The sequence below is a fragment of the Pongo pygmaeus genome, chromosome 1 (genome assembly GCF_028885625.2).
Source record: "Pongo pygmaeus isolate AG05252 chromosome 1, NHGRI_mPonPyg2-v2.0_pri, whole genome shotgun sequence".
NCBI lineage: Eukaryota > Metazoa > Chordata > Mammalia > Primates > Hominidae > Pongo > Pongo pygmaeus.
In genome coordinates this window covers 95,041,453-95,065,534 of record NC_072373.2, presented here as the reverse complement: position 1 = coordinate 95,065,534, position 24,082 = coordinate 95,041,453, and the positions used below count along the sequence as shown (strand labels likewise).

Genomic DNA, 24,082 nt, shown 5'->3' with positions numbered 1-24,082 from the left:
TCAGGTGATCCGCCCAAAGTGCTGGAATTACAGGTGTGAGACTCATTTTTTTTTTTTTTTGAGACGGAGTCTTGCTCTGTCTCCCCAGCTAGAGTGCAGTGGTGCGCTGGATCTCAGCTCACTGCAACCTCTGCCTTACGGGTTCAAGCGATTCTCCTGCCTCAGCCTCCCGAGTAGCTGGGATTACAGGCGCCTGCCACGGCGCCTGGCTTTTTTTTTTTTTTCGAGACGGAGTCTCGGGCTGGAGTGCAGTGGTGCGATCTCGGCTCACTGCAACCTCCGCCCTTCGCCTCCTGGGTTCGGGTTGAAGCGATTCTCCTGCCTCAGCCCTCCTGAGTAGCTGGGATTACAGGAGCGCGCCACCACGCCCGACTAATTTTTTTTTTTTTTTTGTATTTTTAGTAGAGACGGGGTTTCACCACATTGGTCAGGCTGGTCTCGAACTCCTGACCTCATGATCCACCCGCCTCGGCCTCCCAAAGTGCTGGGATTACAGGCGTGAGCCACCGTGCCCGGCCCAAGGCTCATCTTTCTTAAGCCCTTAAAGCACTTTATACACACATTACCTCATGGTATTACCACCCTCATTCAACAGATGAGGAAAACTAGTTTCAAGCAAGTTCACTGAGGATCAGAGATGTTAAATGATTTGCCTAAAGTTAGAGAACTAATAAGTGAGAAAGCTAGTCCTGCTGCGTTTTATTAACGTGCCAATCAGCTGCCCAGGAAGATAATGAAAACTGAAGTTGAGTAAGAGAGGCAGCAAAAGCCACAGCGGTGACGTTCCCAGCCTGGCTCGCTTCCGGCACTGACGCCTCCAGCCACGACCTCTAGACTTCAGCCCTTCCATTGGTCGTCCGTCACAGTGCCACAATACGCCATGCTCACACGAGGGCCTGCAGCCAATCAGCGCGGCTCATCTTCGCCCAGCCAGGACACGCAGGATCGCGTTACCTGTCCCTCCCGCGGGCACGTTGGGAGTTGTAGTCTTATTATGTATTTCCGCCCTTAGTGTGGGGAGAGCGGGAACTACTCGACCCACAGAGCCGATCGCGGAGCGGATTCTGCTTTTAGGAGTACCCGCCAACAAGCGGGACCGAGCAGGAATCAGCATCTGGGAACAGGTGAGAGAGGATGTGTGCTGGGCCTTGAAGGAAGGGGGCCGAGACCGGGCCTTACTTCTGTAACGATACTGTGAGGCATCGGAAGGCCAGCCTGTTGTGTCCGTTTTGAAGGTCGGTGGGCTAGACTGGCTGGCCTTCTGGGGGTGCAGAGACTTCCAAACTCTGCCGTTGTGCTTTCCTGGAACCTCCAATATGCCCGGACCCCGGTTTACTCCTTTGCTGCGAGCCCTTCTCTCCCGTCCAGAGTTGCTCCGAGCCTATCTGCTCAGTCCTAGCAATTCCAGTGGGGCTTGGGACGCGCGGTTCAAGCACCCCGGACCATATGGACGCAGCACCCATGGGTTCTCGCTCCAATGCTTCTCTCCTCCTTGGGGCGTAACTCAGACCCTGGGCTCCCTTCTCTACTGCCCAGGGGAGACCTGGGTTCTAGATTTGGCTCTGCCTCTACTATCTTCCTACCTCCTAGAGCCTCAGTTTGGCTTGTGTAAAATAGGATGACTTAAGGGTCCTTTCAGACCCTAATCCTGGGGTACTTTACTCTGTACCACCGCCTTACCCAGCCTTGTGCACGCCATCTTGAAGGCACTGAGTTCTAGCCTGTTTATTGTAAGTGGCGATTAGTTGGGTCTCAGTCACCCAGCCATACTTTTTGTTCCCTGCATATCCGTCCTGTAATTGTCCCCAAGCACATTCCACAAGAGGGAGGGGCACTCTGGGCTAAGGCTGGGGTGGGAGTTATCTGGGGAGCTGCCACCATGCCTCTGCCTTTGGTGCTTGCCCCTGCAGGGAGTGCTTGGTGCCCCCTCCCTATGCCACTCCCAGGATGCCCCTGTCCCGCTGGTTGAGATCTGTGGGGGTCTTCCTGCTGCCAGCCCCCTACTGGGCACCCCGGGAGAGGTGGCTGGGTTCCCTACGGCGGCCCTCCCTGGTGCACGGGTACCCAGTCCTGGCCTGGCACAGTGCCCGCTGCTGGTGCCAAGCGTGGACAGAGGAACCTCGGTGAGTGTGGTTGGGGTGAGGGGCCTTGGGGAGGGGAGCAGCTGATCAGGTTTCTGACTTGTTTTTCTTCTACTCAGAGCCCTTTGCTCCTCTCTCAGAATGAACGGAGACCAGAAATCAGATGTTTATGCCCAAGAAAAGCAGGATTTTGTTCAGCACTTCTCCCAGATCGTTAGGATGCTGACTGAGGATGAGATGGGGCACCCAGAGACAGGAGATGCTATTGCCCGGCTCAAGGAGGTGAGGGATTCATGACTTGGAGGAGTAAGCCTTTGGTTCGGTTCCTCTGTATATGTGTGGGATTCACCTGTGGCTTATGGGGGACTTTTGACAGATGTGAGAGAAAGCTTTTTTTTTTTTTTGAGACAGACCCTTGCTCTGTCGCCTGGGCTGGAGTGCAATGGTGCGATCTCAGCTTGCTGCAACCTCCACCTCCTGGGTTCAAGTGATTCTCCTACCTCAGCCTTCTGAGTAGCTGGGATTACAGGTGCGTGCCACCATGCCCAGCAAACTTTTGTATTTTTAGTAGAGACGGGGTTTCACTGTGTTGACCAGGCTGGTCTCGAACTCCTGACCTCAGGTGATCCACCCACCTTGGCCTCCCAAAGTGCTGGGATTACAGGTGTGAGCCACCACGCCTGGCCGAGAAAGCTTTTACCTGAGGGACTTGAGTCTGCTCTGGAGAGGTTGGGGCCTGGGCAAGTATACTTACTCAGTCCATCAACCTGACTTTTGGCTCTGATGGAAGGTGGGTCATCCAAACTGCTTTGCTTTGGGGGTGGAGGCCTTGAACCTGGCAAGGCTTAGATTTTGTGTCCTGAAATCAGAAGCTGTTACCTTGGCAGAGACCTGGGAGGAAGGCAGTCTGATATTGTCCTATCTCCCTGGGGCCTGAGTGAAGTTATTGTATCATTAGAAACCCCTATTCTAGAACATGAACTATTGCTGTGATACTTGCCAATTTTTTTCCTGTTGATTCTGGAGTATCTATTAAAATTCTTTTTATAAATGCTGTCTATCTCATATATCTCAGGGGAATGAAGGGAAAGGGGGGCTTTGCCTATACTGGAATGGGGATTAAAAGAGAGTCTTGGCCCGGCATGGTGGCTCACGCCTGTAATCCCAGGACTTTGGGAGGCTGAGGCCGGGGGGGGGGCGGGATCATGAGGTCAGGAGTTCGAGACCAGCCTGGTCAACATGGTGAAACCCCCGTCTCTACTAAAAATACAAAAATTAGCTGGGCGTGGTGGCGCGCACATGTAGTCCCAGCTACTCAGGAGGCTGAGGCAGGAGAATCACTTGAACCTGGGAGGCGGAGTTTGCAGTGAGCCGTGATTGTGCCACTGCACTCCAGCCTGAGTGACAGCGAGATGAAGTCTTCCGTGTTAGTTAGGTCTGATTGAGAGCCAGGCAGCAGAAGGCAAGTGAGATGCAAGAGGAGAAACCACTGGAGGAGTGGGAGCTGGATCCTACAGCTTGGGTCTCCTGTAAGCTGTCTTCTGGCCGACTTTGGAGAGGCTTTGTTTTAATATAGTGAAGGAGGCTTTTCATTTGCAGGAGGGTTGAACCCTGGGTAGGCAGAGGTGGTTGGAAAAGTAGGGATGGGTTGTGAAGGGGAAGTCTAGGAGAGGTGGGGATGGGGAAGGAAACTGGGGAGGGACCTGAACAAGCCAGTCATCCCTATAGCATGTACTGAGTTTTCCGTGGGTTCAAGCCCTGTTCTGGGCTTGGGAGCAGCATTTAATCTGCACTATGGAGGTTTTAAATTTATTGGGAGGCCAAGGCGGGTGGATGACTTGAGGTCAGTAGTTCGAAACCAGCCTAGCCAACATGGTGAAACTCTGTCTCTACTAAAAATACAAAAATTAGATGGGCATGGTGGTGGGCACCTGTAATCCCAGCTACTCGAGAGGCTAAGCCAGGAGAATTTCATGAACCTGGGAGACAGAGGTTGCAGTGAGCCAAGATCGTGCCACTGCACTCCAGCCTGGGTAACAGAGTGAGACTTCATCCCAAAATAAATAAATAAATAAATAAATAAATAAATACAAACAAAAAATAAATTAACTAGGGTAGACCATGCAGAAAGAATGTGCCTGGGCACTGGGACCTCCTCTAGCTTTGCTCCAGAAATTTGGGGAAGGAGTAAAGACAGTAGCAATTCCAGAGGCTCCTTGAAGAGGAGTTGGGGTTGGGGAGGATAAAGTTAGGTGGTGGTTGGAAATGGGAGAGAGCAAGGAGAAAACTCACAGTAGCTGCTGTATGGACCCTGATACCCTGTCCCTCTTCCCTTGCCCTCCAGGTCCTGGAGTACAATGCCATTGGAGGCAAGTATCACCGGGGTTTGACGGTGGTAGTAGCATTCCGGGAGCTGGTGCAGCCAAGGAAACAGGATGCTGATAGTCTCCAGCGGGCCCGGACTGTGGGCTGGTGTGTGGAACTGGTGAGAGGGGTAGGGGAAGGGAGAAGAAGTTTCCTGCAACGGTGGTGACTTGGGTGGGAAGGGGAGGGATGGGCCTGAAACTTATTTCTGGGTTGTGTTTGTGTGTCTTTGTCTCCAGTGTGCTATGGCCAAATTTAGAGTGAATCACTCCAAGGATTAACTAATGTGGGGAGCCTCTTTTGGCATTAGGTATGAAGATGGCTGTAGATAGTTGTAGACAGTGTGGACTGGGGCCTCGAGACTGGGCAGAGAGGTGTCAGTTCTTTCCTCTGAGCAGAGGATGGCTATAAAAGTGACAGAGGAGGCTGGACGTGGTGGCTCACGCCTGCAATCTCAGCACTTTGGGAGGCTGAAGGGGGAGGATCACCTGAGTTCCGGAGTTCGAGACCAGCTTGACCAACATGGAGAAACCCCATCTCTACTCAAAATACAAAGTTAGCTGGATGTGGTGGCGCATGCCTGTAATCCCAGCTACTCGGGAGGCTGAGGCAGGAGAATCGCTTGAACCTGGGAGGCAGTGGTTGCGATGAGCTGAGATTGCACCATTGCACTCCAGCCTGGGCAACAACAGCGAGACTCCATCAAAAAGGTTACAGAGGTCTTCCGAAGGCTATTCAGAAGCAGAGATTGAAAACTAGCAGCTCACTGATAGTTTTTTGAAAATGTTTTACAATTAAGTCTCCTAAATTTAACAAAGAGATTTCACACTAAAACCTAGATTTCTAGCATCGCTTGGGAAATTGTAAGATTTGGGTCCATGTTCCCGAATAGCAACAATTGGCTGAAGCTGAGTGGATGCAACTTCTGCAAGACGGCATGTGTTCTCCTGTGTGCTTTCTCTGGTTTGCTCCAATCCCCACATCCCCTTGTCTTCTATACCAGTTCGTCTTGGTCTTGAAGGTGTCTAGTTTGCTGGCATGGCCTAAAGCTTTCATTAGTGGCAGGGGAATTGGGTTCTGGGAGGGGTGCCATGCCCGAGGAGGGTGGCAGTGAGCCCAAAAGGGAAGAGCATTCAGAATTGGTGAGTGACGATGATGCTGAGTTCCTGGCCTGAGAGGAGCAGCTGGCTCAAGGGAAGACGTGCTGAGCACAATCAGCCCGGGTACGTTCTTGGTATGGGTGGAGCAGGTGGATCTGCCTGTCCTGGGGGCGGTGGAAATTCCAGTCTGGAACTTGTCAGGGAGATGGGTCTGGAGAATAGAGATTTGCTTCCAAGGAGGTAATAGGCCCATGGCATCCAGGGAGAGGGCCCTGGATGACAGGGATGCCGAGGGGCTGAGGGGTTCAAAATATGGAGATGACAGGCAAGGAAGGAAGGGAAGGAGGATGAGGGCAGAGCAGAGGAGCAAAGCTATGGGGGCCAAGGGAAGCAAGACCTCGAGGGGCCAGTGGTTGACTGGTAGAATCAGTTCGTTTTTTTTTTGAGACGGAGTCTCTCTCTGTTGCCCAGGCTGGAATGCAGTGGCACCATCTTGGCTCACTGCAACCTCTGCCTCCCAGGTTCAAGCAATTCTCCTGCCTCAGTCTCCTAAGTAGCTGGGATTATAGGCACATGCCACCATCCCTGGCTAATTTTTGTATTTTTAGTAGAAACGGGGTTCAGCATGTTGGTCATGCTGGTCTGGAACTCCTGACCTCGTGATCCATCTGCCTCGCCCTCCTAAAGTGCTGGGATTACAGGCGTTACAGGTGTGAGCCACTGCACCTGGCCTAGAATCAGTTCTTAACCCTGGCAGCACCCTAGGTTCACCTGTAAGTTTTTAAAATTTTTTAATTTTTTTTTCTTTTTTTTTTTTTTTTTTGATACAGGGTCTTACTCTGTTACCCAGGCTGGAGTGCAGTGGCATGATCTTGGCTCATTGCAATCTCTGCCTCTGGAGCGGAAGCCACCCTCCCACCCCTCAGCCTTCCAAGTAGCTGAGACTACAGGAGCGAGCCTCTACTTGGCTTTTTTTTTTTTTAGAGACTAGGTTTTGCCATGTTGCTGAGGCTGGTCTTGAACTTGTGTCATCAAGTGATCTGCCCATCTCGGCCTCCTAAAGTGTTGGGATTACAGGTGTGAGCCACCGCGCCTGGTCTAAATTTTTTTTTTAGAGACAAAGCCTCATTCTGTTGCCCAGGCTGGAGTGTAGTGGTGCAATCATGGCGTACTGTAGCCTCGACCTCCTGGGCTCAAGCCATCCTTTCACCTCAGCCTCCCAAGTAGCTGAGACTACAGGTGCTTGCCACCATGCCCGGCTTTTTAAATAGTTTTTTTGTAGAGATGGAGTGTCACTATGTTGCCCAGGCTGGTCTTGAACTCCTGGGCTCAAGTGATCTGCCTGCCTCGGCCTCCCAGAGTACTGGGATAACAGGTGTGAGCCACTGTGCCTCGCCTGGGTTGTTTTTTTTTTTTTTTAATTTCCCTAATAAGTAGAAAGTGCTGGTGGGGTTAAGAATCAGTGCTAGGAGGTAGGGGAAATTTGGGGAGGCCATGGAATTAATTATCTTGGAGACCATCATGGTTGAGTAGTGGTGGCTGAAACGAGATTGTCCTTGCAGTCACCCTTGGGAGAGGCAGTGAACGGGTGGCTTCAGGGAAACCATGCTACTCCAAATAAACATAGAGTCAATTAAACATGTGCCTTCGATGTGGAAAGCCCAGGACTTCCACACTACTCTTCTGAGGTTAGGTCAGAGGTAAAGATGCAGATGGATGCCTCCTTCCCTGAGGACCCTGCCTATAACAGTAGCAGTGATTGCAACGGTCCTTTCCCCACAGCCCATGCTGGGCTCTGGCAGGCGGTGTTGCATGCTTCCTTTGCAATGTGGATTCACTACAGCACACGGGATTAGGATGGGATAAAGTCTTAAAAACCATGTCTTCTAGGCCAAGTGTACTGGCTCATGCCTGTAATCCCAGCACTTTGGGAGGCTGAGGCAGGTGGATCACCTGAGGTTGGGAGTTTGAGACCAGCCTGACCAACATGGGGAAACCCCATCTCTACTAAAAATACAAAATTAGGCTGGGCGTGGTGGCTCACGCCTGTAATCCCAGCACTTTGGGAGGCTGAGGCGGGTGGATCATGAAGTCAGGAGATCGAGACCATCCTGGCTAACATGGTGAAATCCCGTCTCTACTAAGAATACAAAAAAAATATTAGCCAGGCTTGGTGGCGGGCACCTGTAGTCCCAGCTATTGGGGAGGCTGAGTTAGGAGAATGGCGTGAACCTGGGAGGCGGAGCTTGCAGTGAGCTGAGATTGTGCCACTGCACTCCAGCCTGGGCAACAAGAGCGAGACTCTGTCTCAAAAAAAAACAAAAACAAACAAAAAAACAAAATTAGCCAGGCGTGGAGGCACATGCCTGTAATCCCAGCTACTTGGGAGGCTGAGGCAGGAAAATCGCTTGAACCCGGGAGGTGGAGGTTGCAGTGAGCCAAGATGGTGCCATTTGCACTCTAGCCTGGGCAACAAGAGCAAAACTCCATCTCAAAAAAAAAACACAAACCATGTCTTCTGCTCCAGCCTGGGTGAGAGAGTGAGACCCTGTCTCAAAAGAAAATAATAATAAAAATTAAAACCTGGGTATAGGGCCGGGTGCATTGGCTCACACTTAAAATCCCAGCACTTTGGGAGGCCAAGGCGGATGGATCACCTGAGGTCAGGAGTTCGAGACCAGCCTGACCAACATGGTGAAACCCTGTCTCTACTAAAAACACAAGAATTAGCCGGGTGTGATGGCACGTGCCTGTAATCCCAGCTACTTGGGAGGCTGAGGCAGGAGAATCACGTGAACCCGGGAGGCGGAGGTTTCAGTGAGCCGAGACTGCGCCATTGCACTCCAGCCTGGACAACGAGAGTGAAACTCCATCTCAAAAACAAAAACCTGGGTATATATCTAGAAGTGGAAAAACAAAAAAAGGAAATCAGTTATGAAAATAAAAACCAAGTCTGGAGCTGGGTGCACTGGTGTGTGCCTATAGCCCTAGATTCTCAAGAGGTTGAGACAGGAGGATCACTTGAGCCCAGGAGTTCAAGTCCAACTTGGGCAACATGACAAGACCCTTGTCTCTTTAAAAAAACAACCCAAACCATGTCTTGAAAAGCTATTTAATGACCAGACACGATGGCTCACGCCTGTAATCCCAGCACTTTGGGAGGCCGAGGCAGGTGGATCACTTGAGGTCAGGAGTTCAAGACCAGCCTGGCCAACATGGCAAAACCCTGTCTCTACTGAATGAAAATACAAAAATTAGCTGGGCTAGCAGTTGGTGGTGGCAGGTGCCTGTAGTCCCAGCTACTTGGGAGGCTGAGGCAGGAGAATCGCTTGAACTTGGGAGGTGGAGGTTGCAGTGAGCCCACATGGTGCCACTGCACTCCAGCTTGGGTGACAGAGTGAGACTCTATCTCAAAAAAAAAAAAAGAAAAGAAAAGAAAAGAAAAGCTATTTAAGGAACCAAAACATATAGTTTGACTGACTGCAAGAAGTATCACAGGGAATGTTAGAGTGTTTTATTCTTTAATTTCTTTGTCAGACAAGTGTTTAGGAAACTCTCACTCCAGGCCTAGTGCTGTGCTAGGCTCTGCAAATGCTAAGAGGGAGAAGTTACTGTCCCTGCTTCCAAGGAGTTCATGGTCTAGTGGGAAACCCGACACGTTCAGGTACCTTCAGATGGGCACTCAGAAGAGTAAGCCCTTAATGTTTAAAAGTGTTTAAAGATGTCTGAGACTCATAGGTCAAAGTCAGATTTCAGTTCCACCTGATTAGACCTGCACTGCTAAGGAGCTTCTTTAGGTAAGGCTGTGTTCCTAGTCACCGGGATGTTCAAACACAGTGCTGGGGGCAATGTGGGAATAGCCTTATTTTATTTAGGAAGTAATGTAAAGTCAATTGCATGAATAGATCTTACTTTAAGCATTCATTGAAGTTTTTGGCAAGAATAGAGTATGGTATATGGAGGTGTTTCCTAATCTCCCTGATACCAGGCATAATCTAGGGCTCATTAGAGATGTCAAAGATCTGTTCTAGTTTCTTACCTAAAACAAGAGTGTTTTAGTTCCGTTTTATAGGCAGGGAGTCTGAGCCAAACAGGTTATGTCACTTTCCAAGTCTCCATAGCACAGAAGTCTTCTGTCTCCCCATCCTGACTTTCCCAGCTCATCGGGACTGTCAAAGGCAGCAGCTGTGGCTGGCTGTGATGCCTCATGCCTGTAATCCCAGTACTTTGGGAGGCTGAGGCAGGAGGATCATTTGAACCCAGGGGTTCAAAACCAGCCTGAGCAACATAGTGGGACCCTGTCTCTACAAAAAATAAATTAAAAAAAAAAAATAGCCGGGCATGGGGTACGTGCCTATGGTCTCAGGTACTCAGGAAGCTGAAGTGGGAGGATCACTTGAGCCTGGGAGGTAGAGGCTACAGTGAGCCGTGATTGCACCACTGCACTGGATAACAGTGAGACTCTGTCCCCCACCAAAAAAAAGCAAAACTATATACAGATATAAAGTAGCAGCTCTGTTGCTGATAGAAGGAACAGTAATAAGGAGCCCTGCAGGTCTTACTCCACTCTTTCTAGCTGCAAGCTTTCTTCCTGGTGGCAGATGACATCATGGATTCATCCCTCACCCGCCGGGGACAGATCTGCTGGTATCAGAAGGTAATGTGGGCAGGAAAATAGCAGTGGGTATGGGGACAGGCCACAGCGAGGTGGTTATATATGGCCTGGTTGAGGTTTTGGGGTGATGGCTCTTAGTATGAACCCAGACTAGAGATTGATTGCTTGTTTTTCTCTCTGTCATGACAGCCAGGCGTGGGTTTGGATGCCATCAATGATGCTAACCTCCTGGAAGCATGTATCTACCGCCTGCTGAAGCTCTATTGCCGGGAGCAGCCCTATTACCTGAACCTGATTGAGCTCTTCCTGCAGGTGTATTGCAGACAGGGTCTGATGCCCAGAGGGTGCCCATGGTAGCCTTGGCCTCTATAGGACATGCTCATCTAGCTGGTTTCAGGGTACAGGATTGCAGGGTGCCTGGAAGGGAAAGAAAGCGAGGAAGGGTGTTGGGAAGTGGGGTTGTGGTAGTGGCAAGAAAGGGCTTCTCTGTCCTGTGTAATTGGAAGAAAGGGTGATAAAGGACTGTGTGTATGAATATGGGCCTTGAGTTTTGGGGCTTTCTCCCCTTCTGTTGCCTTTTTGATTCTGCCCAGTTGTCAGCTGGTATGGGATGTTGGGCTTGGGATACCAGGGTTTCGCATATCTGGAGAAAGCCTGGCTCATGGACCGTCTTTGTCTTGCTTAGAGTTCCTATCAGACTGAGATTGGGCAGACTCTGGACCTCATCACAGCCCCCCAGGGCAATGTGGATCTTGTCAGATTCACTGAAAAGAGGTGAGGGGAGGTGAGGGACAGTGCGAATCATGTCTGGACAGTGAGGGAGGGCTCAGGATGCACATTGCCCTCCTGAGGAGTTTCTCTTCTCCCCCTACTCAGGTACAAATCTATTGTCAAGTACAAGACAGCTTTCTACTCCTTCTACCTTCCTATAGCTGCAGCCATGTACATGGTGAGTGAGCCTCCTCACCCCTCTCTGCTCTGCTGATGGGGGCTTTTAGACAGGAAGGCATAGAGCAGAAAACGTGAATGCTGCTACCCCTGGTGAAAAGCTGTGTGACCTTGAGCAAGTCGGTCTCGCTCAGTCTCTTTCCTCAGCTGGGGATAAAATTCCTACTTCATAGGACTGTAAAGATTAAGCAAGGCAAGCGATATGAAAGTGCTTAGCACATAATAGGGGAACAATATATCCTGCATCTGAGTATGGATAGGAGTGTGGAGGAGATCATCCAGGTTGAGAGGGAGAAGAGTGGATTAAAGGCAGTCAGTGGGATTAACTGTCTACCCTGACCTTGCTTTTCTACATTTCCTTTTCATCTTGAAAGAAGTTGGAGGCGGCAAAAATATTAGGAGGATGGATCAGAATGACTTGGGGACTGACATTTGTGAGGGAAGAGACAGGCTGTGCACCTCTAGAATGGATTCGTCTCTTTTATGACTCCCAGGAAGGACTAGCCAAAAATAAGTGGGATTGAGGTTGGACCATCAGTCAGGACTGTCTAGGTCAGGGAAGCCAGGATGTCTGAAGAGAGAGGAGAGATTTGGGGCTGCAGTAGGGCAAGACCCCACGGGAGGAAGCAGCCAGGAAGATGCCGGCACCTCTGGGGTTTGGCTTATTAACCCCCCTTTCCCTATAGGCAGGAATTGATGGCGAGAAGGAGCATGCCAATGCCAAGAAGATCCTGCTGGAGATGGGGGAGTTCTTTCAGATTCAGGTAGGAAGGCAGGAGGCAGTAGCAGAGAATACCAGCTTCACTCCTCCTCTGCCTAGGAACCTCATCCTTCCTCTTTTGCTGCCCTCCCCCTCCCTGCCCAGGATGATTACCTTGACCTCTTTGGGGACCCCAGTGTGACCGGCAAAATTGGCACTGACATCCAGGACAACAAATGCAGCTGGCTGGTGGTTCAGTGTCTGCAACGGGCCACTCCAGAACAGTACCAGATCCTGAAGGTGCCTGAGAGAGGGTGGTGGGTCCCTGAGTTGGTGGAAAGGGATAGAGCAGTGGTTCTCAACTGGAGGCAGTTTTCTTCCCAAGGGGACATTTGGCAATGTCAGCAGACATTTTTTGCCATCGTCATTACAACTCTGTGTGTGTGCGTGTGGTACAGACATCTAGTTGGCAGGAGCCAAAGATGTTGCCAAACATGTAGCACACAGAACAGCTCCCCCAGACAGGATTATCTAGTCCCAAGTTTCAATAGTGCCAAGGTTGAGAAACCCTGGAGTAGAGGACGCCTGGTCTGAGGCAATATTTGGGATAGGGAAGGGAAGCTTGGGATCTTAGCTACCTAGAGACACTTGAAAATTGGAGGGAGGAAAGGAGTGGGTGGCTTTGGAGATGTTCTGGAATATGTGAATGAGGGGAGTGGAGGGGTCCTGGCGGCTCTGGGGAAGGCCAAGACCGTTTTCCTGTCTTCCAACCCCTTCCAGGAAAATTACGGGCAGAAGGAGGCTGAGAAAGTGGCCCGGGTGAAGGCGCTATATGAGGAGCTGGATCTGCCGGCTGTGTTCTTGCAATATGAGGAAGACAGTTACAGCCACATTATGGCTCTCATTGAACAGTACGCAGCACCCCTGCCCCCAGCCATCTTTCTGGGGCTTGCGCGCAAAATCTACAAGCGGAGAAAGTGACCTAGAGACTGCAAGGGCGGGGAGAGGAGGCTCTCAATAAATAATCGTGTAACCTTTTTGTGGTTCTGTTCTTGCTCGGCCCAGCCAGAGTCTGGCTCTTTCCAGAATGTGCGGGGTGGGGTGCTGGGAGGAGCCGCTGCACGGAAGCAGGACCCAGGGGCCAAAAGCTTAGGATATATCAAACCTGCTAGGTGGGTGACAAAAGACGCTAAACGCTGGGGGCGGGTCTGAGCTACGCCACGCCCATGAGCGAAGGGGTGCAGCTGCGCAGCGCAGGGTGGGTTGTGCTAGTGCCCCTCCCCTCCCGCTCTGTGCCCCGCCGGGCGGGGACCGTGGGAGCCGCGGACAAGCCCAAGGCCGGAGCGGTTCCAGGAGGACCTTGGTGAGGAGGGCTCGGCCCATGGGTGTAGACCGATGGACCAAGGCACGAGGGGCGGGGCAGGACAAGGGAGCAGGAGAAATGAATAGAGAAAGGGTGCGGTGGTGGCTGAACGATGGAGACGAATGCGGAGAGAATGGACTTACCGCTGTTCCGAGGGGCGAGGGCGCAGGCTGGAGCCCGGCCGAGGCAGCCAGCAGATGCGGAGTTGACAAGCTGACGGCTGCTCCAACCTTTTCCTCTCCAGCCTCCACCCCTTTTCTGCATTCACCAGGCAAACTCTGCGTATTGCCCCACCCCCATCCTCCACCTCCTTTCAGGGCATCTGGGTGGGTCTCCCTGGGTCCCTTCCTCTGGGAGTAAGGGGTAGGCTGGAGGGCAGGGCCAGATTGCGGCAGCAGGGACCTGGAGGTCCATTCTGGGCCCGGACCTCTTCCAGGCCCCCGCCCCCCTTCGGAGATCCAGAGCGCAGCCGCGTTCTCTGACCCTCCCGGCTCCATTCCCGGGGGGTTACATTCGACTCCACCTGCAAACACTGCAGTGGAAACTAATGGTCAGTCGATTGCGATTTGCATCTCATTGAAATATCTTCCAAAGCAGCCAGAGCCTTCAGGCCTGCTGCTGCCGTCAAGTCACCTCGGTGTCCTTCCCCGCAGCTCTTGTCCTCACTGGCTGGGCTTCACCACCCCTGTCTTCTAGGTCTGCACCTGTGGTTGCCAGGTAGGTGGATGTGAGAGACCCTACCCTTCTGGTTCTCTAGAAGCCATCCCATCGCCGCTAGCACCATGCTGTCCCCTCAGAGAGCTTTACTCTGCAACCTCAACCACATCCACCTCCAGCACGTCTCCCTGGGCCTGCACTTGTCCCGCCGTCCTGAGCTACAGGAGGGGCCTTTGAGCACACCCCCTCCTCCAGGAGACACTGGGGGCAAGGAGAGCCGGGGCCCCTGCAGTGGCACCCTGGTGGACGCCAATTCCAACAGCCCAGCTGTGCCCTGCCGGTGCTGCCAGGAGCACGGTCCGGGCCTAGAAAACCGGCAGGACCCGTCACAGGAGGAAGAGGGGGCTGCCTCTCCCTCAGATCCAGGCTGCTCCTCCTCGCTCAGCTCCTGCTCAGATCTTAGCCCCGATGAGTCCCCTGTCTCAGTCTACTTGCGGGAACTCCCTGGTGATGAGGATGCCCACCCTCAGCCCAGTATCATCCCCCTGGAGCAGGGCTCCCCACTGGCTTCAGCAGGCCCTGGCACCTGCTCACCGGACAGCTTCTGCTGCTCTCCTGATTCCTGCTCCGGAGCTTCTTCTTCACCCGATCCTGGCCTGGACTCGAACTGCAACGCCCTGACCACCTGCCAAGACGTCCCTTCCCCAGGCTTGGAGGAAGAGGACGGGAGCGTAGAGCAGGATCTCCCTACCTCTGAGCTCTTAGAGGCGGATGATGGGAAGATCGACGCTGGGAAAACGGAGCCCAGTTGGAAGATTAACCCAATTTGGAAAATTGACACACAGAAAACTAAAGCTGAATGGAAAACCACTGAAAACAATAACACTGGTTGGAAAAACAATGGGAATGTTAACTCTAGCTGGAAAAGTGAACCTGAAAAATTCGACTCTGGTTGGAAAACCAACACAAGAATAACTGATTCTGGCTCGAAAACAGATGCAGGGAAAATTGATGGAGGATGGAGAAGTGACGTCAGCGAGGAGCCGGTGCCCCACCGGACAATCACGTCCTTCCACGAGCTGGCCCAGAAGCGCAAGCGGGGCCCAGGGCTGCCCCTCGTCCCGCAGGCCAAGAAAGATCGCAGTGACTGGCTCATAGTCTTCTCGCCCGACACCGAGCTGCCCCCCTCGGGGTCGCTGGGCGGCTCCTCGGCACCTCCTCGGGAAGTCACCACCTTCAAGGAACTCCGGTCCCGAAGCCGGACCCCAGCCCCGCCAGTCCCGCCTCGAGACCCCCCAGTTGGCTGGGCTTTGGTCCCGCCCCGGCCCCCACCCCCGCCTGTCCCTCCCCGAAGGAAGAAGAACCGATCTGGACTGCAGCCCATAGCGGAGGGGCAGTCCGAGGAGGGCCGGGCTGTCAGCCCAGCGGCTGGCGAGGAGGCCCCAGCCGCGAAGGAGCCGGGCGCGCAGGCTGGCCTGGAGGGTAAGAGGTCGCAAGAAGCGGGAGGAGGGCTGGGCTTCGGCCGCTCACGCCTCCTAGGCTTCCAACCCGGCCCCCTGTCTTCCCTCCATTCTGTGTCACCCATCCTCCCCGCCCCTTCTACCAGGGAGCGCTCCGGGAAAGGGAAACTGGGTGGTCATTGGGTTACAGGACTAACTCTTTGCTCCCTCTTCTTCCCGCCCCTTCTTGCCTGGCTGCTCATCCCGCTGTCCTCCTTCCCTCTGCGCCTGGCCCCGCCAATCCCGCCTGCAGCCGGTCCCCTCCTGCTCCCTCGGCCCCTGGTTTTCCGGTTCTCGGCCGACGGGCGCCCCCTGTTGGAGGGTGGGGGCGCAGGCGCAGCTGGGTCTCTGCTCCTGGCTCCTCTGGCCGGGTGGCCCGGCGCCGGGCTGCGGCTGCTGGGGGCGCCGAGCCCCCCAGAGGAGCAGCTGCTGCCCGTCCGCCTGTCCCCGGTGGGAGCCTATTCGCCTCCGACTCGGGGAGCCTTGCCCTGCCTGGCCAGCCCCGAGCTGGCACTGCTGCTGTCCCCGCTCTTTCCCAGAAGTAGCACCTTCCCCGCCGCGGCTCCCCCACCCCGCCAGGTACCCGCCCCCCCGCTGCCACCGCAACCTCGTCCGCCGAAGGCCCCTCGCTGGACCAGGAGCCCATCGCCTCCGCCCAGGCTACGTAAGACGGACCCGGGCTAGCCCCGCGGGCCACGCCTCAGGCGGGCCGCCCCGCCCACTTTCGCCCGGCCCCGTTTTCGCTTTTTTTCCGGGGTTGCCCAGCTTAGTCCCGCCCTTCAGTTTAAGCCGACTCCAACCAAGTTTGTCGGCCTTGGGGAGTCTGGCCCAGTTCCTAGTGCTGGAGGGGGAAGCTGTTGCCTTTCCTGCTCCGTGGGCCGGCCCCCTCTCCCTCCAGACCCACCTGGGCATAGTGGACGCGGGCTTACCCAGCCTTCATGCCAAGTCTAGGGGGTCCCAGCGAGTCTGTTGTTAGGGGCTTTGGGTCACACCCTCCGTGGAATTCCTTGGACTATGCAGCTCGGGCCTGCCCCCCGACCTTGCTAGGGAGGGGTGGAGGGTGAAGCTCCCGGGAGCTCATTGGCACTAGAGGTTTTGGCCATGCCCTCTCCGCGAGTCCAGTCCCACGCGGGATGAAGAGGGCACCGTCCGCCAAGAGGCTGCTGCGGGACCCGGGTTTCCCCTTTCCGGCGCCTTCCATTCTCCCAATCCTCGGATCTCGCCTCCCTCCGTCTCCTCCCTTTCCCTTCTGTCTGTCTTTCCATTGGTCCATGCCGCCCACGTGCTCCCTGGGGCTCCGCAGGCAGGACTGGGCCCCGGGGCGGTGCGCAGGGCTGCACCTCCCTCCCCGCGCCGTGTCCTCTCCCGCCCTACAGGCCCTAGCAGGGCAGGCGGGAGGTGAGCGCGGCCATCCCGCTCCCGGAGTTCCGGGATCCTGGAGGTGGGGGCTGTGCCCTGAGGGAGGGCACAGGGAACTGGGATGGGGCTGGGGGACAGCGAGTGCTGGGAAGTGCGCGGGATTTCACTCCGGGGCTCGGGTCGAGCTACCCCGTGCTCCAGGCGGTCCTGCGCCTCCTCTCCCCAAGACCCTTCGGGGACAGAGCACTGCAGACCCGCCGGAGACAACTTGTGCGGGAGCCCGGAGTCCTCGGAATAACCCTTGGTAAGTGTCACCGCGCCCTTCTTCCCTTACGCCAGTCCGTAGTTCGTGGTCCTTCGCCGGTGTCCCCGGAGCCCAGCGGCTGTGGATGGCAGAAGCCCAGAGTGGGACTGGTCAGCTGCAGGAGCAGAAGAAAGGTAGGGCACCCTGACTCCCGACCCCGCGCTTCCGAATGAACTGCCCTTCGCCCCCGGCCCTGCTCTCAGGCTGTCCGAAGGCAGTCTCTCCACGCCCCTTGGGCAAGCCTGGGTAGGGGCGCGGCCTCCTAGCGTCTTCCCTTTCCCGCTCCTCTTAGGTCTCCTGATAGCCGTCAGCGCCTCCGTTGATAAAATCATCTCGCATTTCGGGGCCGCCCGGAACTTGGTGCAGAAGGTGAAGGTGGCTGGGGGGAGGCTGTTGGGATGAGGGGAGTAATGGAGCTCCGCGGGGGATGCGGGAACGGTTGGCGGGAGGTGGCTGGAGGGATCTCTGGACCCATCGGCATCGCGCCACCTCCAGGCCCAGTTGGGTGATAGCCGGCTGAGCCCGGATGTGGGGCACCTGGTGTTGACCACCCTCTGCCCGGCCCTCCACGCCCTGGTGGCGGACGGGCTGAAGCCTTTCCGGAAGGACCTCATCACTGGGCAGCGCAGGAGCAGCCCCTGGAGCGTGGTGGAGGCGTCGGTGAAGCCAGGTGAGCCAGGAGGGCGTGGGACCCGGCAGTGCGCAGGGCAGGGCCGGGCTTGGCTGACTGCACCCCACGTTCTCAGGCTCCAGCACCCGCTCCCTTGGAACCCTGTATAGCCAGGTCAGCCGTCTAGCCCCGCTGAGCAGCAGCCGTAGCCGCTTCCATGCCTTTATCCTGGGCCTCCTCAAGTGAGTTGCCTTCTTTCCAGTGCCCTTCCCACGACCTGGGACTGCAGGAGCGTCATGGGTGGGACACAGTAGTAGTGCCTCACGTCCCCAGAGAAGGCCCCCCGCTCTTCCAATCTCATCTCCCATCCTCCACCCAGAGAGGACTGGAGTCCTCCACCTCCCTGAAATTCCATTCCCTTTTTTCTCCCCTTAGCACCAAGCAGTTGGAGCTGTGGTTTTCCAGTCTCCAGGAAGATGCAGGTCAGAGGTTCAGATGGTAGAGGATGGGGCTGATGGGCTGGGAGGATGGGAAGGAAAGAGTTCTCTCCTGCTGGTTCTCACTGCTGCCAGAATGCCATTAATCCAGATCTCTGATCTTATTACTCTTCTAATTAAAATTTTCTAAGGAGGCCCATCGCCCATAGGATGAAAGACCCAAAGCCTTGGCTGTCTGTACTCTGCCCTCTTCCCCTGCCTTGGAGGCCAGGGCTTTCCCTGGTCTTGCCAACAGTCTTCCAGCCTGGCCCTTCCTGCTCCAGGGCCCTGCTTATGCTGTTCCTCTACCTTCTGCCCCTCCTTCCTCATGAACTGTCATTCATCCTTTGAGTCCTTCCCCAGTGAGGCCCTACCTCTACCCTCAGACTAGGCCAACCCCCACACCCCTTTTTGTATGTGCTTCTATGGGTCTCCTGTCCTCCTCCTCTGTAGCCTTTGCACTGTCACTCAGTTACTTGTCACCACTTGCTCTGTGTGTCTTCCTATTTGGGCTAGGTTCCATGCAGGCAGGGATGTCAGTCCTATAGCCCACCACATCCTTCCTCCTCTCTGCCCCAGTGCCCAGCAGAGTGAGGCCTGGGAGGATGTGTGCTGACCGGTGGGCTTCTCTGGGGGGTCTTCTGGGACTAGGTCCAGGGCAGGAGCTGATGTTGGCCTGCTCTTTTCCAGGCCTGCTCTCCCTCCTGTACCTGCCAACAGGATTCTTCTCCCTGGCCCGTGGTGGCTGTCCCTCCCTGTCCACAGAGCTGCTGCTCCTGCTGCAGCCATTGTCGGTGCTCACTTTCCACCTGGACCTGCTCTTTGAGCACCACCACCACCTGCCCCTGGGCCCGCCTCAGGCCCCTGCCCCTCCAGGCCCGCCTCCGGCTCTGCAGCAGACTATGCAAGCCATGCTGCACTTTGGGGGCCGGCTGGCCCAGAGCCTTCGGGGGACTTCCAAGGAAGCTGCTTCAGACCCCTCTGACTCTCCAAACCTTCCCACACCAGGGAGCTGGTGGGAGCAGTTGACCCAGGCCTCCCGGGTCTATGCCTCTGGGGGCACTGAGGGCTTTCCTCTTTCCCGATGGGCACCGGGGCGTCATGGGACTGCAGCTCAAGAAGGTGCACAGGAGAGACCCCTGCCCACAGATGAAATGGCACCAGGCAGGGGCCTCTGGTTGGGAAGACTATTTGGAGTGCCTGGGGGCCCCACAGAAAATGAGAATGGAGCCCTAAAGTCCAGGTAATGGGGTACCTTGTCCTTTCTATGACCTTCTGACTCTCTCTCAGATCTCCCAGCGGCCTCATTTGAAACTCTAGTGATGATCCTTTAGGGCAGAGGTTGGCAGTCTGTTTTTCTACAGCCATAAGCTAAAAATGGTTACATTTTAATGTTTACATTAAGTGCCTCCATAATGATCTCAATTTTCTCTCTTGGCCTAGGTCCTGAAATATAGTTATCCCCAGGTACATGTGGGGGATTGGCTCTAGGACCTCACATACACTAAAATCTGACATACTCAAATCCTACAGTTGATGTATAGGAAAAGATAGCCCTCAGTATATGTGGGTATCACATCCTGAGAATACAGTATTTTTTGTTCGGTTGAAAAAAACGTGCATATAGGTGAACTTGTGCATTTCAAACCTGCTTTGTTCAAGGGTCAACTGTGTTTACTATCTGGTCCTTTAGAAAAATGAAAAACAGCCTGGGCAACATGGTGAAACCCTGTCTCTACAGAAAAATACAAAAGTTAGCTGGGCATGGTGGCACACACGTGGTGGTAGTCCCAGCTACTCTAGGAGGCTGAGGTGGGAGGACTGCTTGAGCCTAGGAGGTCAAGGCTGCAGTGAGCTGTAATCACACTGCTGCATTCCAGCCTGGGCGACAGAGCGAGACCCTGTCTCCTCTCCAAACAAACAAAATGCCAACCCCTGCTCCAGGCCTCAACAACTGGTGGCTCTTTAATGGCTTCAGATACTCTCTAGTGGCCCTTTTGTTCTGAGCCTGTCTAGACCCTGCTGAGTCCATAGGTTCCTTGGGATTTGTGGTGTTGTGGACGTTCGTTGTCATCTCCCTCATCAGCCTAAAAGTGCCTGTGTCCAATAATTAATACTCTGCCCTCAGCAGTGACTAACCCCTGACCTCTTTTGAACCACAATTAGGCCCCTTAGCCTCTCCCTCCCTCCAAACCCCAGGGTTCTTGGGTTTTCTGGAGGTGGGTTCAGCTGCGACCCTATGTCCCTTCTTTTAGGAGACCATCTAGCTGGCTGCCCCCGACAGTGAGTGTGTTGGCTCTTGTGAAGCGGGGGGCACCTCCCGAGACGCCTTCTCCTCAGGACCTTGAGGCCTCAGCACCCAGGATGCTGCAATCCCATAGGTAAGGAGGATTGGGGAGAATGCACTAGTGTGTAGCCATGTATGCTATCACAGCATGGATGGGAGGTAGTGTAAAAAACCCTGGGCTTTAAAATAAGACCGTGCTTAGTGTGCATTGCAGCTTTTCTATTTATTATCGATGTGTCACTCATTTGAGCCTTGGATTTTTTTTTTTTTTGGAGACAAGAGTCTCGCTCTGTCACTCACGCTGGAGTGCAGGGACACAATCTCGGCTCACTGCAACCTCCCCCTCCTGGGTTCTCCTGTCTCAGCCTACCGAGTAGCTGGGACTACAGGTGCCCACCACCACGCCCGTTTGTTTTGGAATTTTTTTTTTTTTTTGAGATGGAGTCTAGCTCTGTCACCAAGCTGGAGTGCAGTGGCGTGATATCGGCTCACTGCAATCTCTGCCTCCCAGGTTCAAGCGATTCTCCTAAGCCTCCTGAGTAGCTGGGATTACAGACACATGCCACCACGCCTAGCTAATTTTTGTATTTTTAGTAGAGACTGGGGTTTCACCATGTTGGCCAGGATGGTCTTGATCTCCTGACCTTGTGATCCGCCCACCTTGGCCTCCCAAAGTGCGGGTTTATAGGCGTAAGCCACTGTGCCCGGCCAATTTTTGTATTTTTAGTAGAGATGGGGTTTCACCGTGTTGCCCAGGCTGGTCTAGAACTCCTGACCTCAGGTGATCCGCCCGCCTCAGCCTCCCAAAGTATTGGGATTACAGGCATGAGCCACCGCGCCCGGCCAGGATTCTTTCTATAAAAAGGATACGATGCAATACCTTTTTTATGGTTATAGAGACTAAACATAATTTTTTTTTTGAGACAGAGTCTCACTCTCACCCAGGCTGGAGTGTAGTGGCATGATTTCGGCTCACTGCAACCTCACCTCCTGGGCTCGTGATTCTCCTGCCTCAGCCTCCAGAGTAGCTGGGATTACAGGCATCTGCCACCATGCCTGGCTAATTTTTGTAATTTTAGTAGAGACAGGGTTTTGCCATGTTGGCCAGGCTGGTCTTGAACTCCTGGCCTCAAGGAATCTGCCTACTTTGGCCTCCCAAAGTGCTGGGATTACAGGTGGGAGCCACCACACCTGGCCACTAAACATTTTTTTTTTTTTTTTTTTTTTTTTGAGACAGTGTCTCACTCTGTCGCCCAGGCTGGAGTGCAATGGCATGATCTCAGCTCACTGCAACCTCCGCTTCCCGGGTTCAAGTGATTCTCCTGCCTCAGCCTCCCGAGTAGCTGGGACTACAGGTGCCCACCACCATGCCCAGCTAATTTTTTATATTTTTAATAGAGATGGGGTTTCACCATGTTGGCCAGGATGGTCTCGATCTCTTGACCTTGTGATCCACCTGCCTCAGCCTCCCAAAGTGCTGGGATTACAGGTGTGAGCCACTGCACCCGGCCTAAACATTTTATAAAAGAATTTGGCAGCCGGGCGCGGTGGATCACCTGAAGTCAGGAATTCAAGATCAGCCTGGTCAACATGATGAAACCCCGTCTCTACTAAAAATACAAAAATTAGCCAGGCGTGGTGGTGGTGGGCACTTGTAGTCCCAGCTACTCCGGAGGCTGAGGCAGGAGAATCGCTTGAACCCGGGAGGCGGAGGCTGTCGAGATCACACCACTGCACTCCAGCCTGGACGACAGAGACTGACTCTGTCTCAAGAAAAAAAAAAAAAAACAGAGTAGATGGAGTAGTAGGAGATCCAAACACCAAACAGGTTTTGGTGATGGATTGGATGTATGGAGTGAGATGCCCAGGTTTTCACCAGGAGCAAGTGTGGGTAGAAAGTGGTGCTGTTTACCACTATAGACGACATGAGGAGGGACTGGTTTTGAGGGTGAGTCATTTCATTTGCCTATGTTGAATTTGAAGCACCATTGAGAAGTGCAAATAGTGTCAAATAAGAAGCTGGAGTGGGTTTGCCACTCAGGAGAAGGCTAGGGCCCCAGATAGAATCACCATGTTGATGAATGGTTCTCAAGTCTCTTCCAGAGCCCAGTCAATGTCCACTGAGCCAAACCAACAAGGGCACTCTAGAGGTGACGCCTGGGGACAGCTGGGCACCCCCACCTCACCTCATCCCAGTATCTTCCTCTGGCTCCCCTCAGGGCAGTGCGGGCTCTCTGTGATCACACTGCTGCAAGACCTGACCAGTTGAGCTTCCGGCGTGGGGAAGTGCTGCGTGTCATCACCACAGTGGATGAGGACTGGCTCCGCTGTGGGCGGGATGGCATGGAGGGTCTGGTGCCTGTGGGGTATACCTCCCTTGTTCTGTAGCCCTGGGATCCTTTCCTGCGTATGTGTCTCCTTCCTGTCACCTGGGAATGGAATGGCCAGTGAACACCATCCCAGAAGCATTTTCCCTCTGCAAAATGACATTTCTTCCCACATCTGTTTCTGCTAATATTTAAAATAAACTTTCCTTCTTCCCTCCTATACCCACCTGTAAGGTGAAATCTGCTCTTCTTCCAAATATATAAAAAGAGAATTGCCCTCCAGGTAATCCCTTTCCTTTTTCCCGTCTATATAAGGGAATGTCTTCCTTCCTATCTATCTGCAAAATGGAAATCTAGACCTCCTTCTTCATCCATAAGTGGACTGTGCCAGTACAATACATGCCTCAGCCCCCAAGCCTAGAAGGACCTCTAGTCTCCTTCCTGTGTGGAATCTTCCCCACTCCACCCCTCCCAAGTTGCCTGTATTGATAATGTACTCATGCTGTACTAGGTGCTGAAGCCTGGACACCCCTGGTGGGTGGGCCTGTGGTGATGGTTTGCATCCTTCCTCCTTTGTCCCAATAAAGTATGGGAGTTGAATGTGTGTCTTTCACTGTGGGTTTCAGGACATAGGCTATGGGGGATGGGAAAAAGGACCGCCTATGGGAGGCATAAGGCAGATGTTTCTTCCTAGCCCAGGTTTAGTTCTTAATGCTCCCTGAAGAATAGAGAAGTAGTCCCTCATTGGTTCCTGAATCTCACAAGTGCTTCTCTAGTCTATGACTTTCTCTGTTTAGTTAGACTAATAGGATAGGAGCCTGCATAAATATGGGGGAGGAGAGAAGACTTAGCCCTTGAAATCGTACTTCATATCTGAGGTGAAGGGAAGGATTAAAGATTTGCACCGGGCACAGTGGCTCAGACCTGTAATCCCAGCATTTTGGGAGGCTGAGGCAAGCACATCACTTGAGCTCAGGAGGTCGAAACCAGCCTTGGCAACATGGCAAAACCCCATCTCTACAAACAATACAAAAAATTAGCCAGGTGTGGTGACGCATGCCTGTGGTCCCGGCTAGTTGGAGGGCTGAGGCAGGAGGATCCTTTGAGCCCAGGAGGTCGAAGCTGCAGTGAGCTGAGATTGTGCCACTGCATTCCAGCGTGGGTGACAAAGGGAGAACCTGTTTCAAAACAACAAAGAGTTGTAAGAAATGTCACCATTTTTTCTACTGGCCGGGTGTGGTGGCTCACACCTGTAATCCCAGCACTTTGGGAGGCCAAGGTGGGTGGATCACGAGGTCAGGAGACAGAGACCATCCTGGCTAACACAGTGAAACCCCGTCTCTACTAAAAATACAAAAAAATTAGCGGGGCATGGTGGCAGGCACCTGTAGT

At 53.8% G+C, this 24,082-nt stretch overlaps 3 protein-coding genes across 12 annotated transcripts; 2 read left to right on the top strand and 1 right to left on the bottom strand.

The window, feature by feature from the left end:
- The first annotated feature begins 230 nt into the window (after window positions 1-230).
- Window positions 231-12,845, top strand: FDPS (farnesyl diphosphate synthase). 6 transcript variants are annotated; one of them, XM_054459010.2, is made up of 11 exons: window positions 962-1,124; window positions 1,911-2,123; window positions 2,201-2,363; window positions 4,426-4,566; window positions 10,122-10,202; window positions 10,350-10,472; window positions 10,846-10,934; window positions 11,037-11,109; window positions 11,795-11,872; window positions 11,974-12,108; window positions 12,589-12,845. In XM_054459010.2, the coding sequence occupies exons 2-11, from the start codon at window positions 1,948-1,950 to the stop codon at window positions 12,787-12,789; spliced, it is 1,260 nt and encodes a 419-aa protein (XP_054314985.1). In that variant the 5' UTR covers window positions 962-1,124; window positions 1,911-1,947; the 3' UTR covers window positions 12,790-12,845. The 6 variants fall into 6 exon arrangements, with proteins under 6 accessions (XP_054314995.1, XP_054314985.1, XP_063513741.1 ...); XM_063657671.1 differs by having other exon boundaries at window positions 1,000-1,235; XM_054459020.2 differs by lacking the exon at window positions 1,911-2,123 and having other exon boundaries at window positions 231-1,124; window positions 2,222-2,363.
- Window positions 12,261-13,668, bottom strand: LOC129017968 (putative uncharacterized protein RUSC1-AS1). Its single transcript, XM_054459041.2, has one exon. It carries the CDS (start codon window positions 13,666-13,668, stop codon window positions 12,958-12,960), a length of 711 nt encoding a protein of 236 aa, XP_054315016.1. The 3' UTR covers window positions 12,261-12,957.
- RUSC1 (RUN and SH3 domain containing 1) lies at window positions 13,067-23,290 on the top strand. 5 transcript variants are annotated; one of them, XM_063657507.1, is made up of 11 exons: window positions 13,067-13,171; window positions 13,868-15,310; window positions 15,581-15,991; window positions 17,026-17,124; window positions 17,283-17,359; window positions 17,486-17,660; window positions 17,737-17,842; window positions 18,036-18,082; window positions 18,767-19,319; window positions 20,332-20,457; window positions 22,583-23,290. In XM_063657507.1, the coding sequence occupies exons 2-11, from the start codon at window positions 13,954-13,956 to the stop codon at window positions 22,749-22,751; spliced, it is 3,120 nt and encodes a 1,039-aa protein (XP_063513577.1). In that variant the 5' UTR covers window positions 13,067-13,171; window positions 13,868-13,953; the 3' UTR covers window positions 22,752-23,290. The 5 variants fall into 5 exon arrangements, with proteins under 5 accessions (XP_063513577.1, XP_054314935.1, XP_054314972.1 ...); XM_054458960.2 differs by lacking the exon at window positions 15,581-15,991; XM_054458997.2 differs by lacking the exons at window positions 13,067-13,171; window positions 13,868-15,310 and having other exon boundaries at window positions 15,799-15,906.
- Window positions 23,291-24,082: the final 792 nt, after the last annotated feature.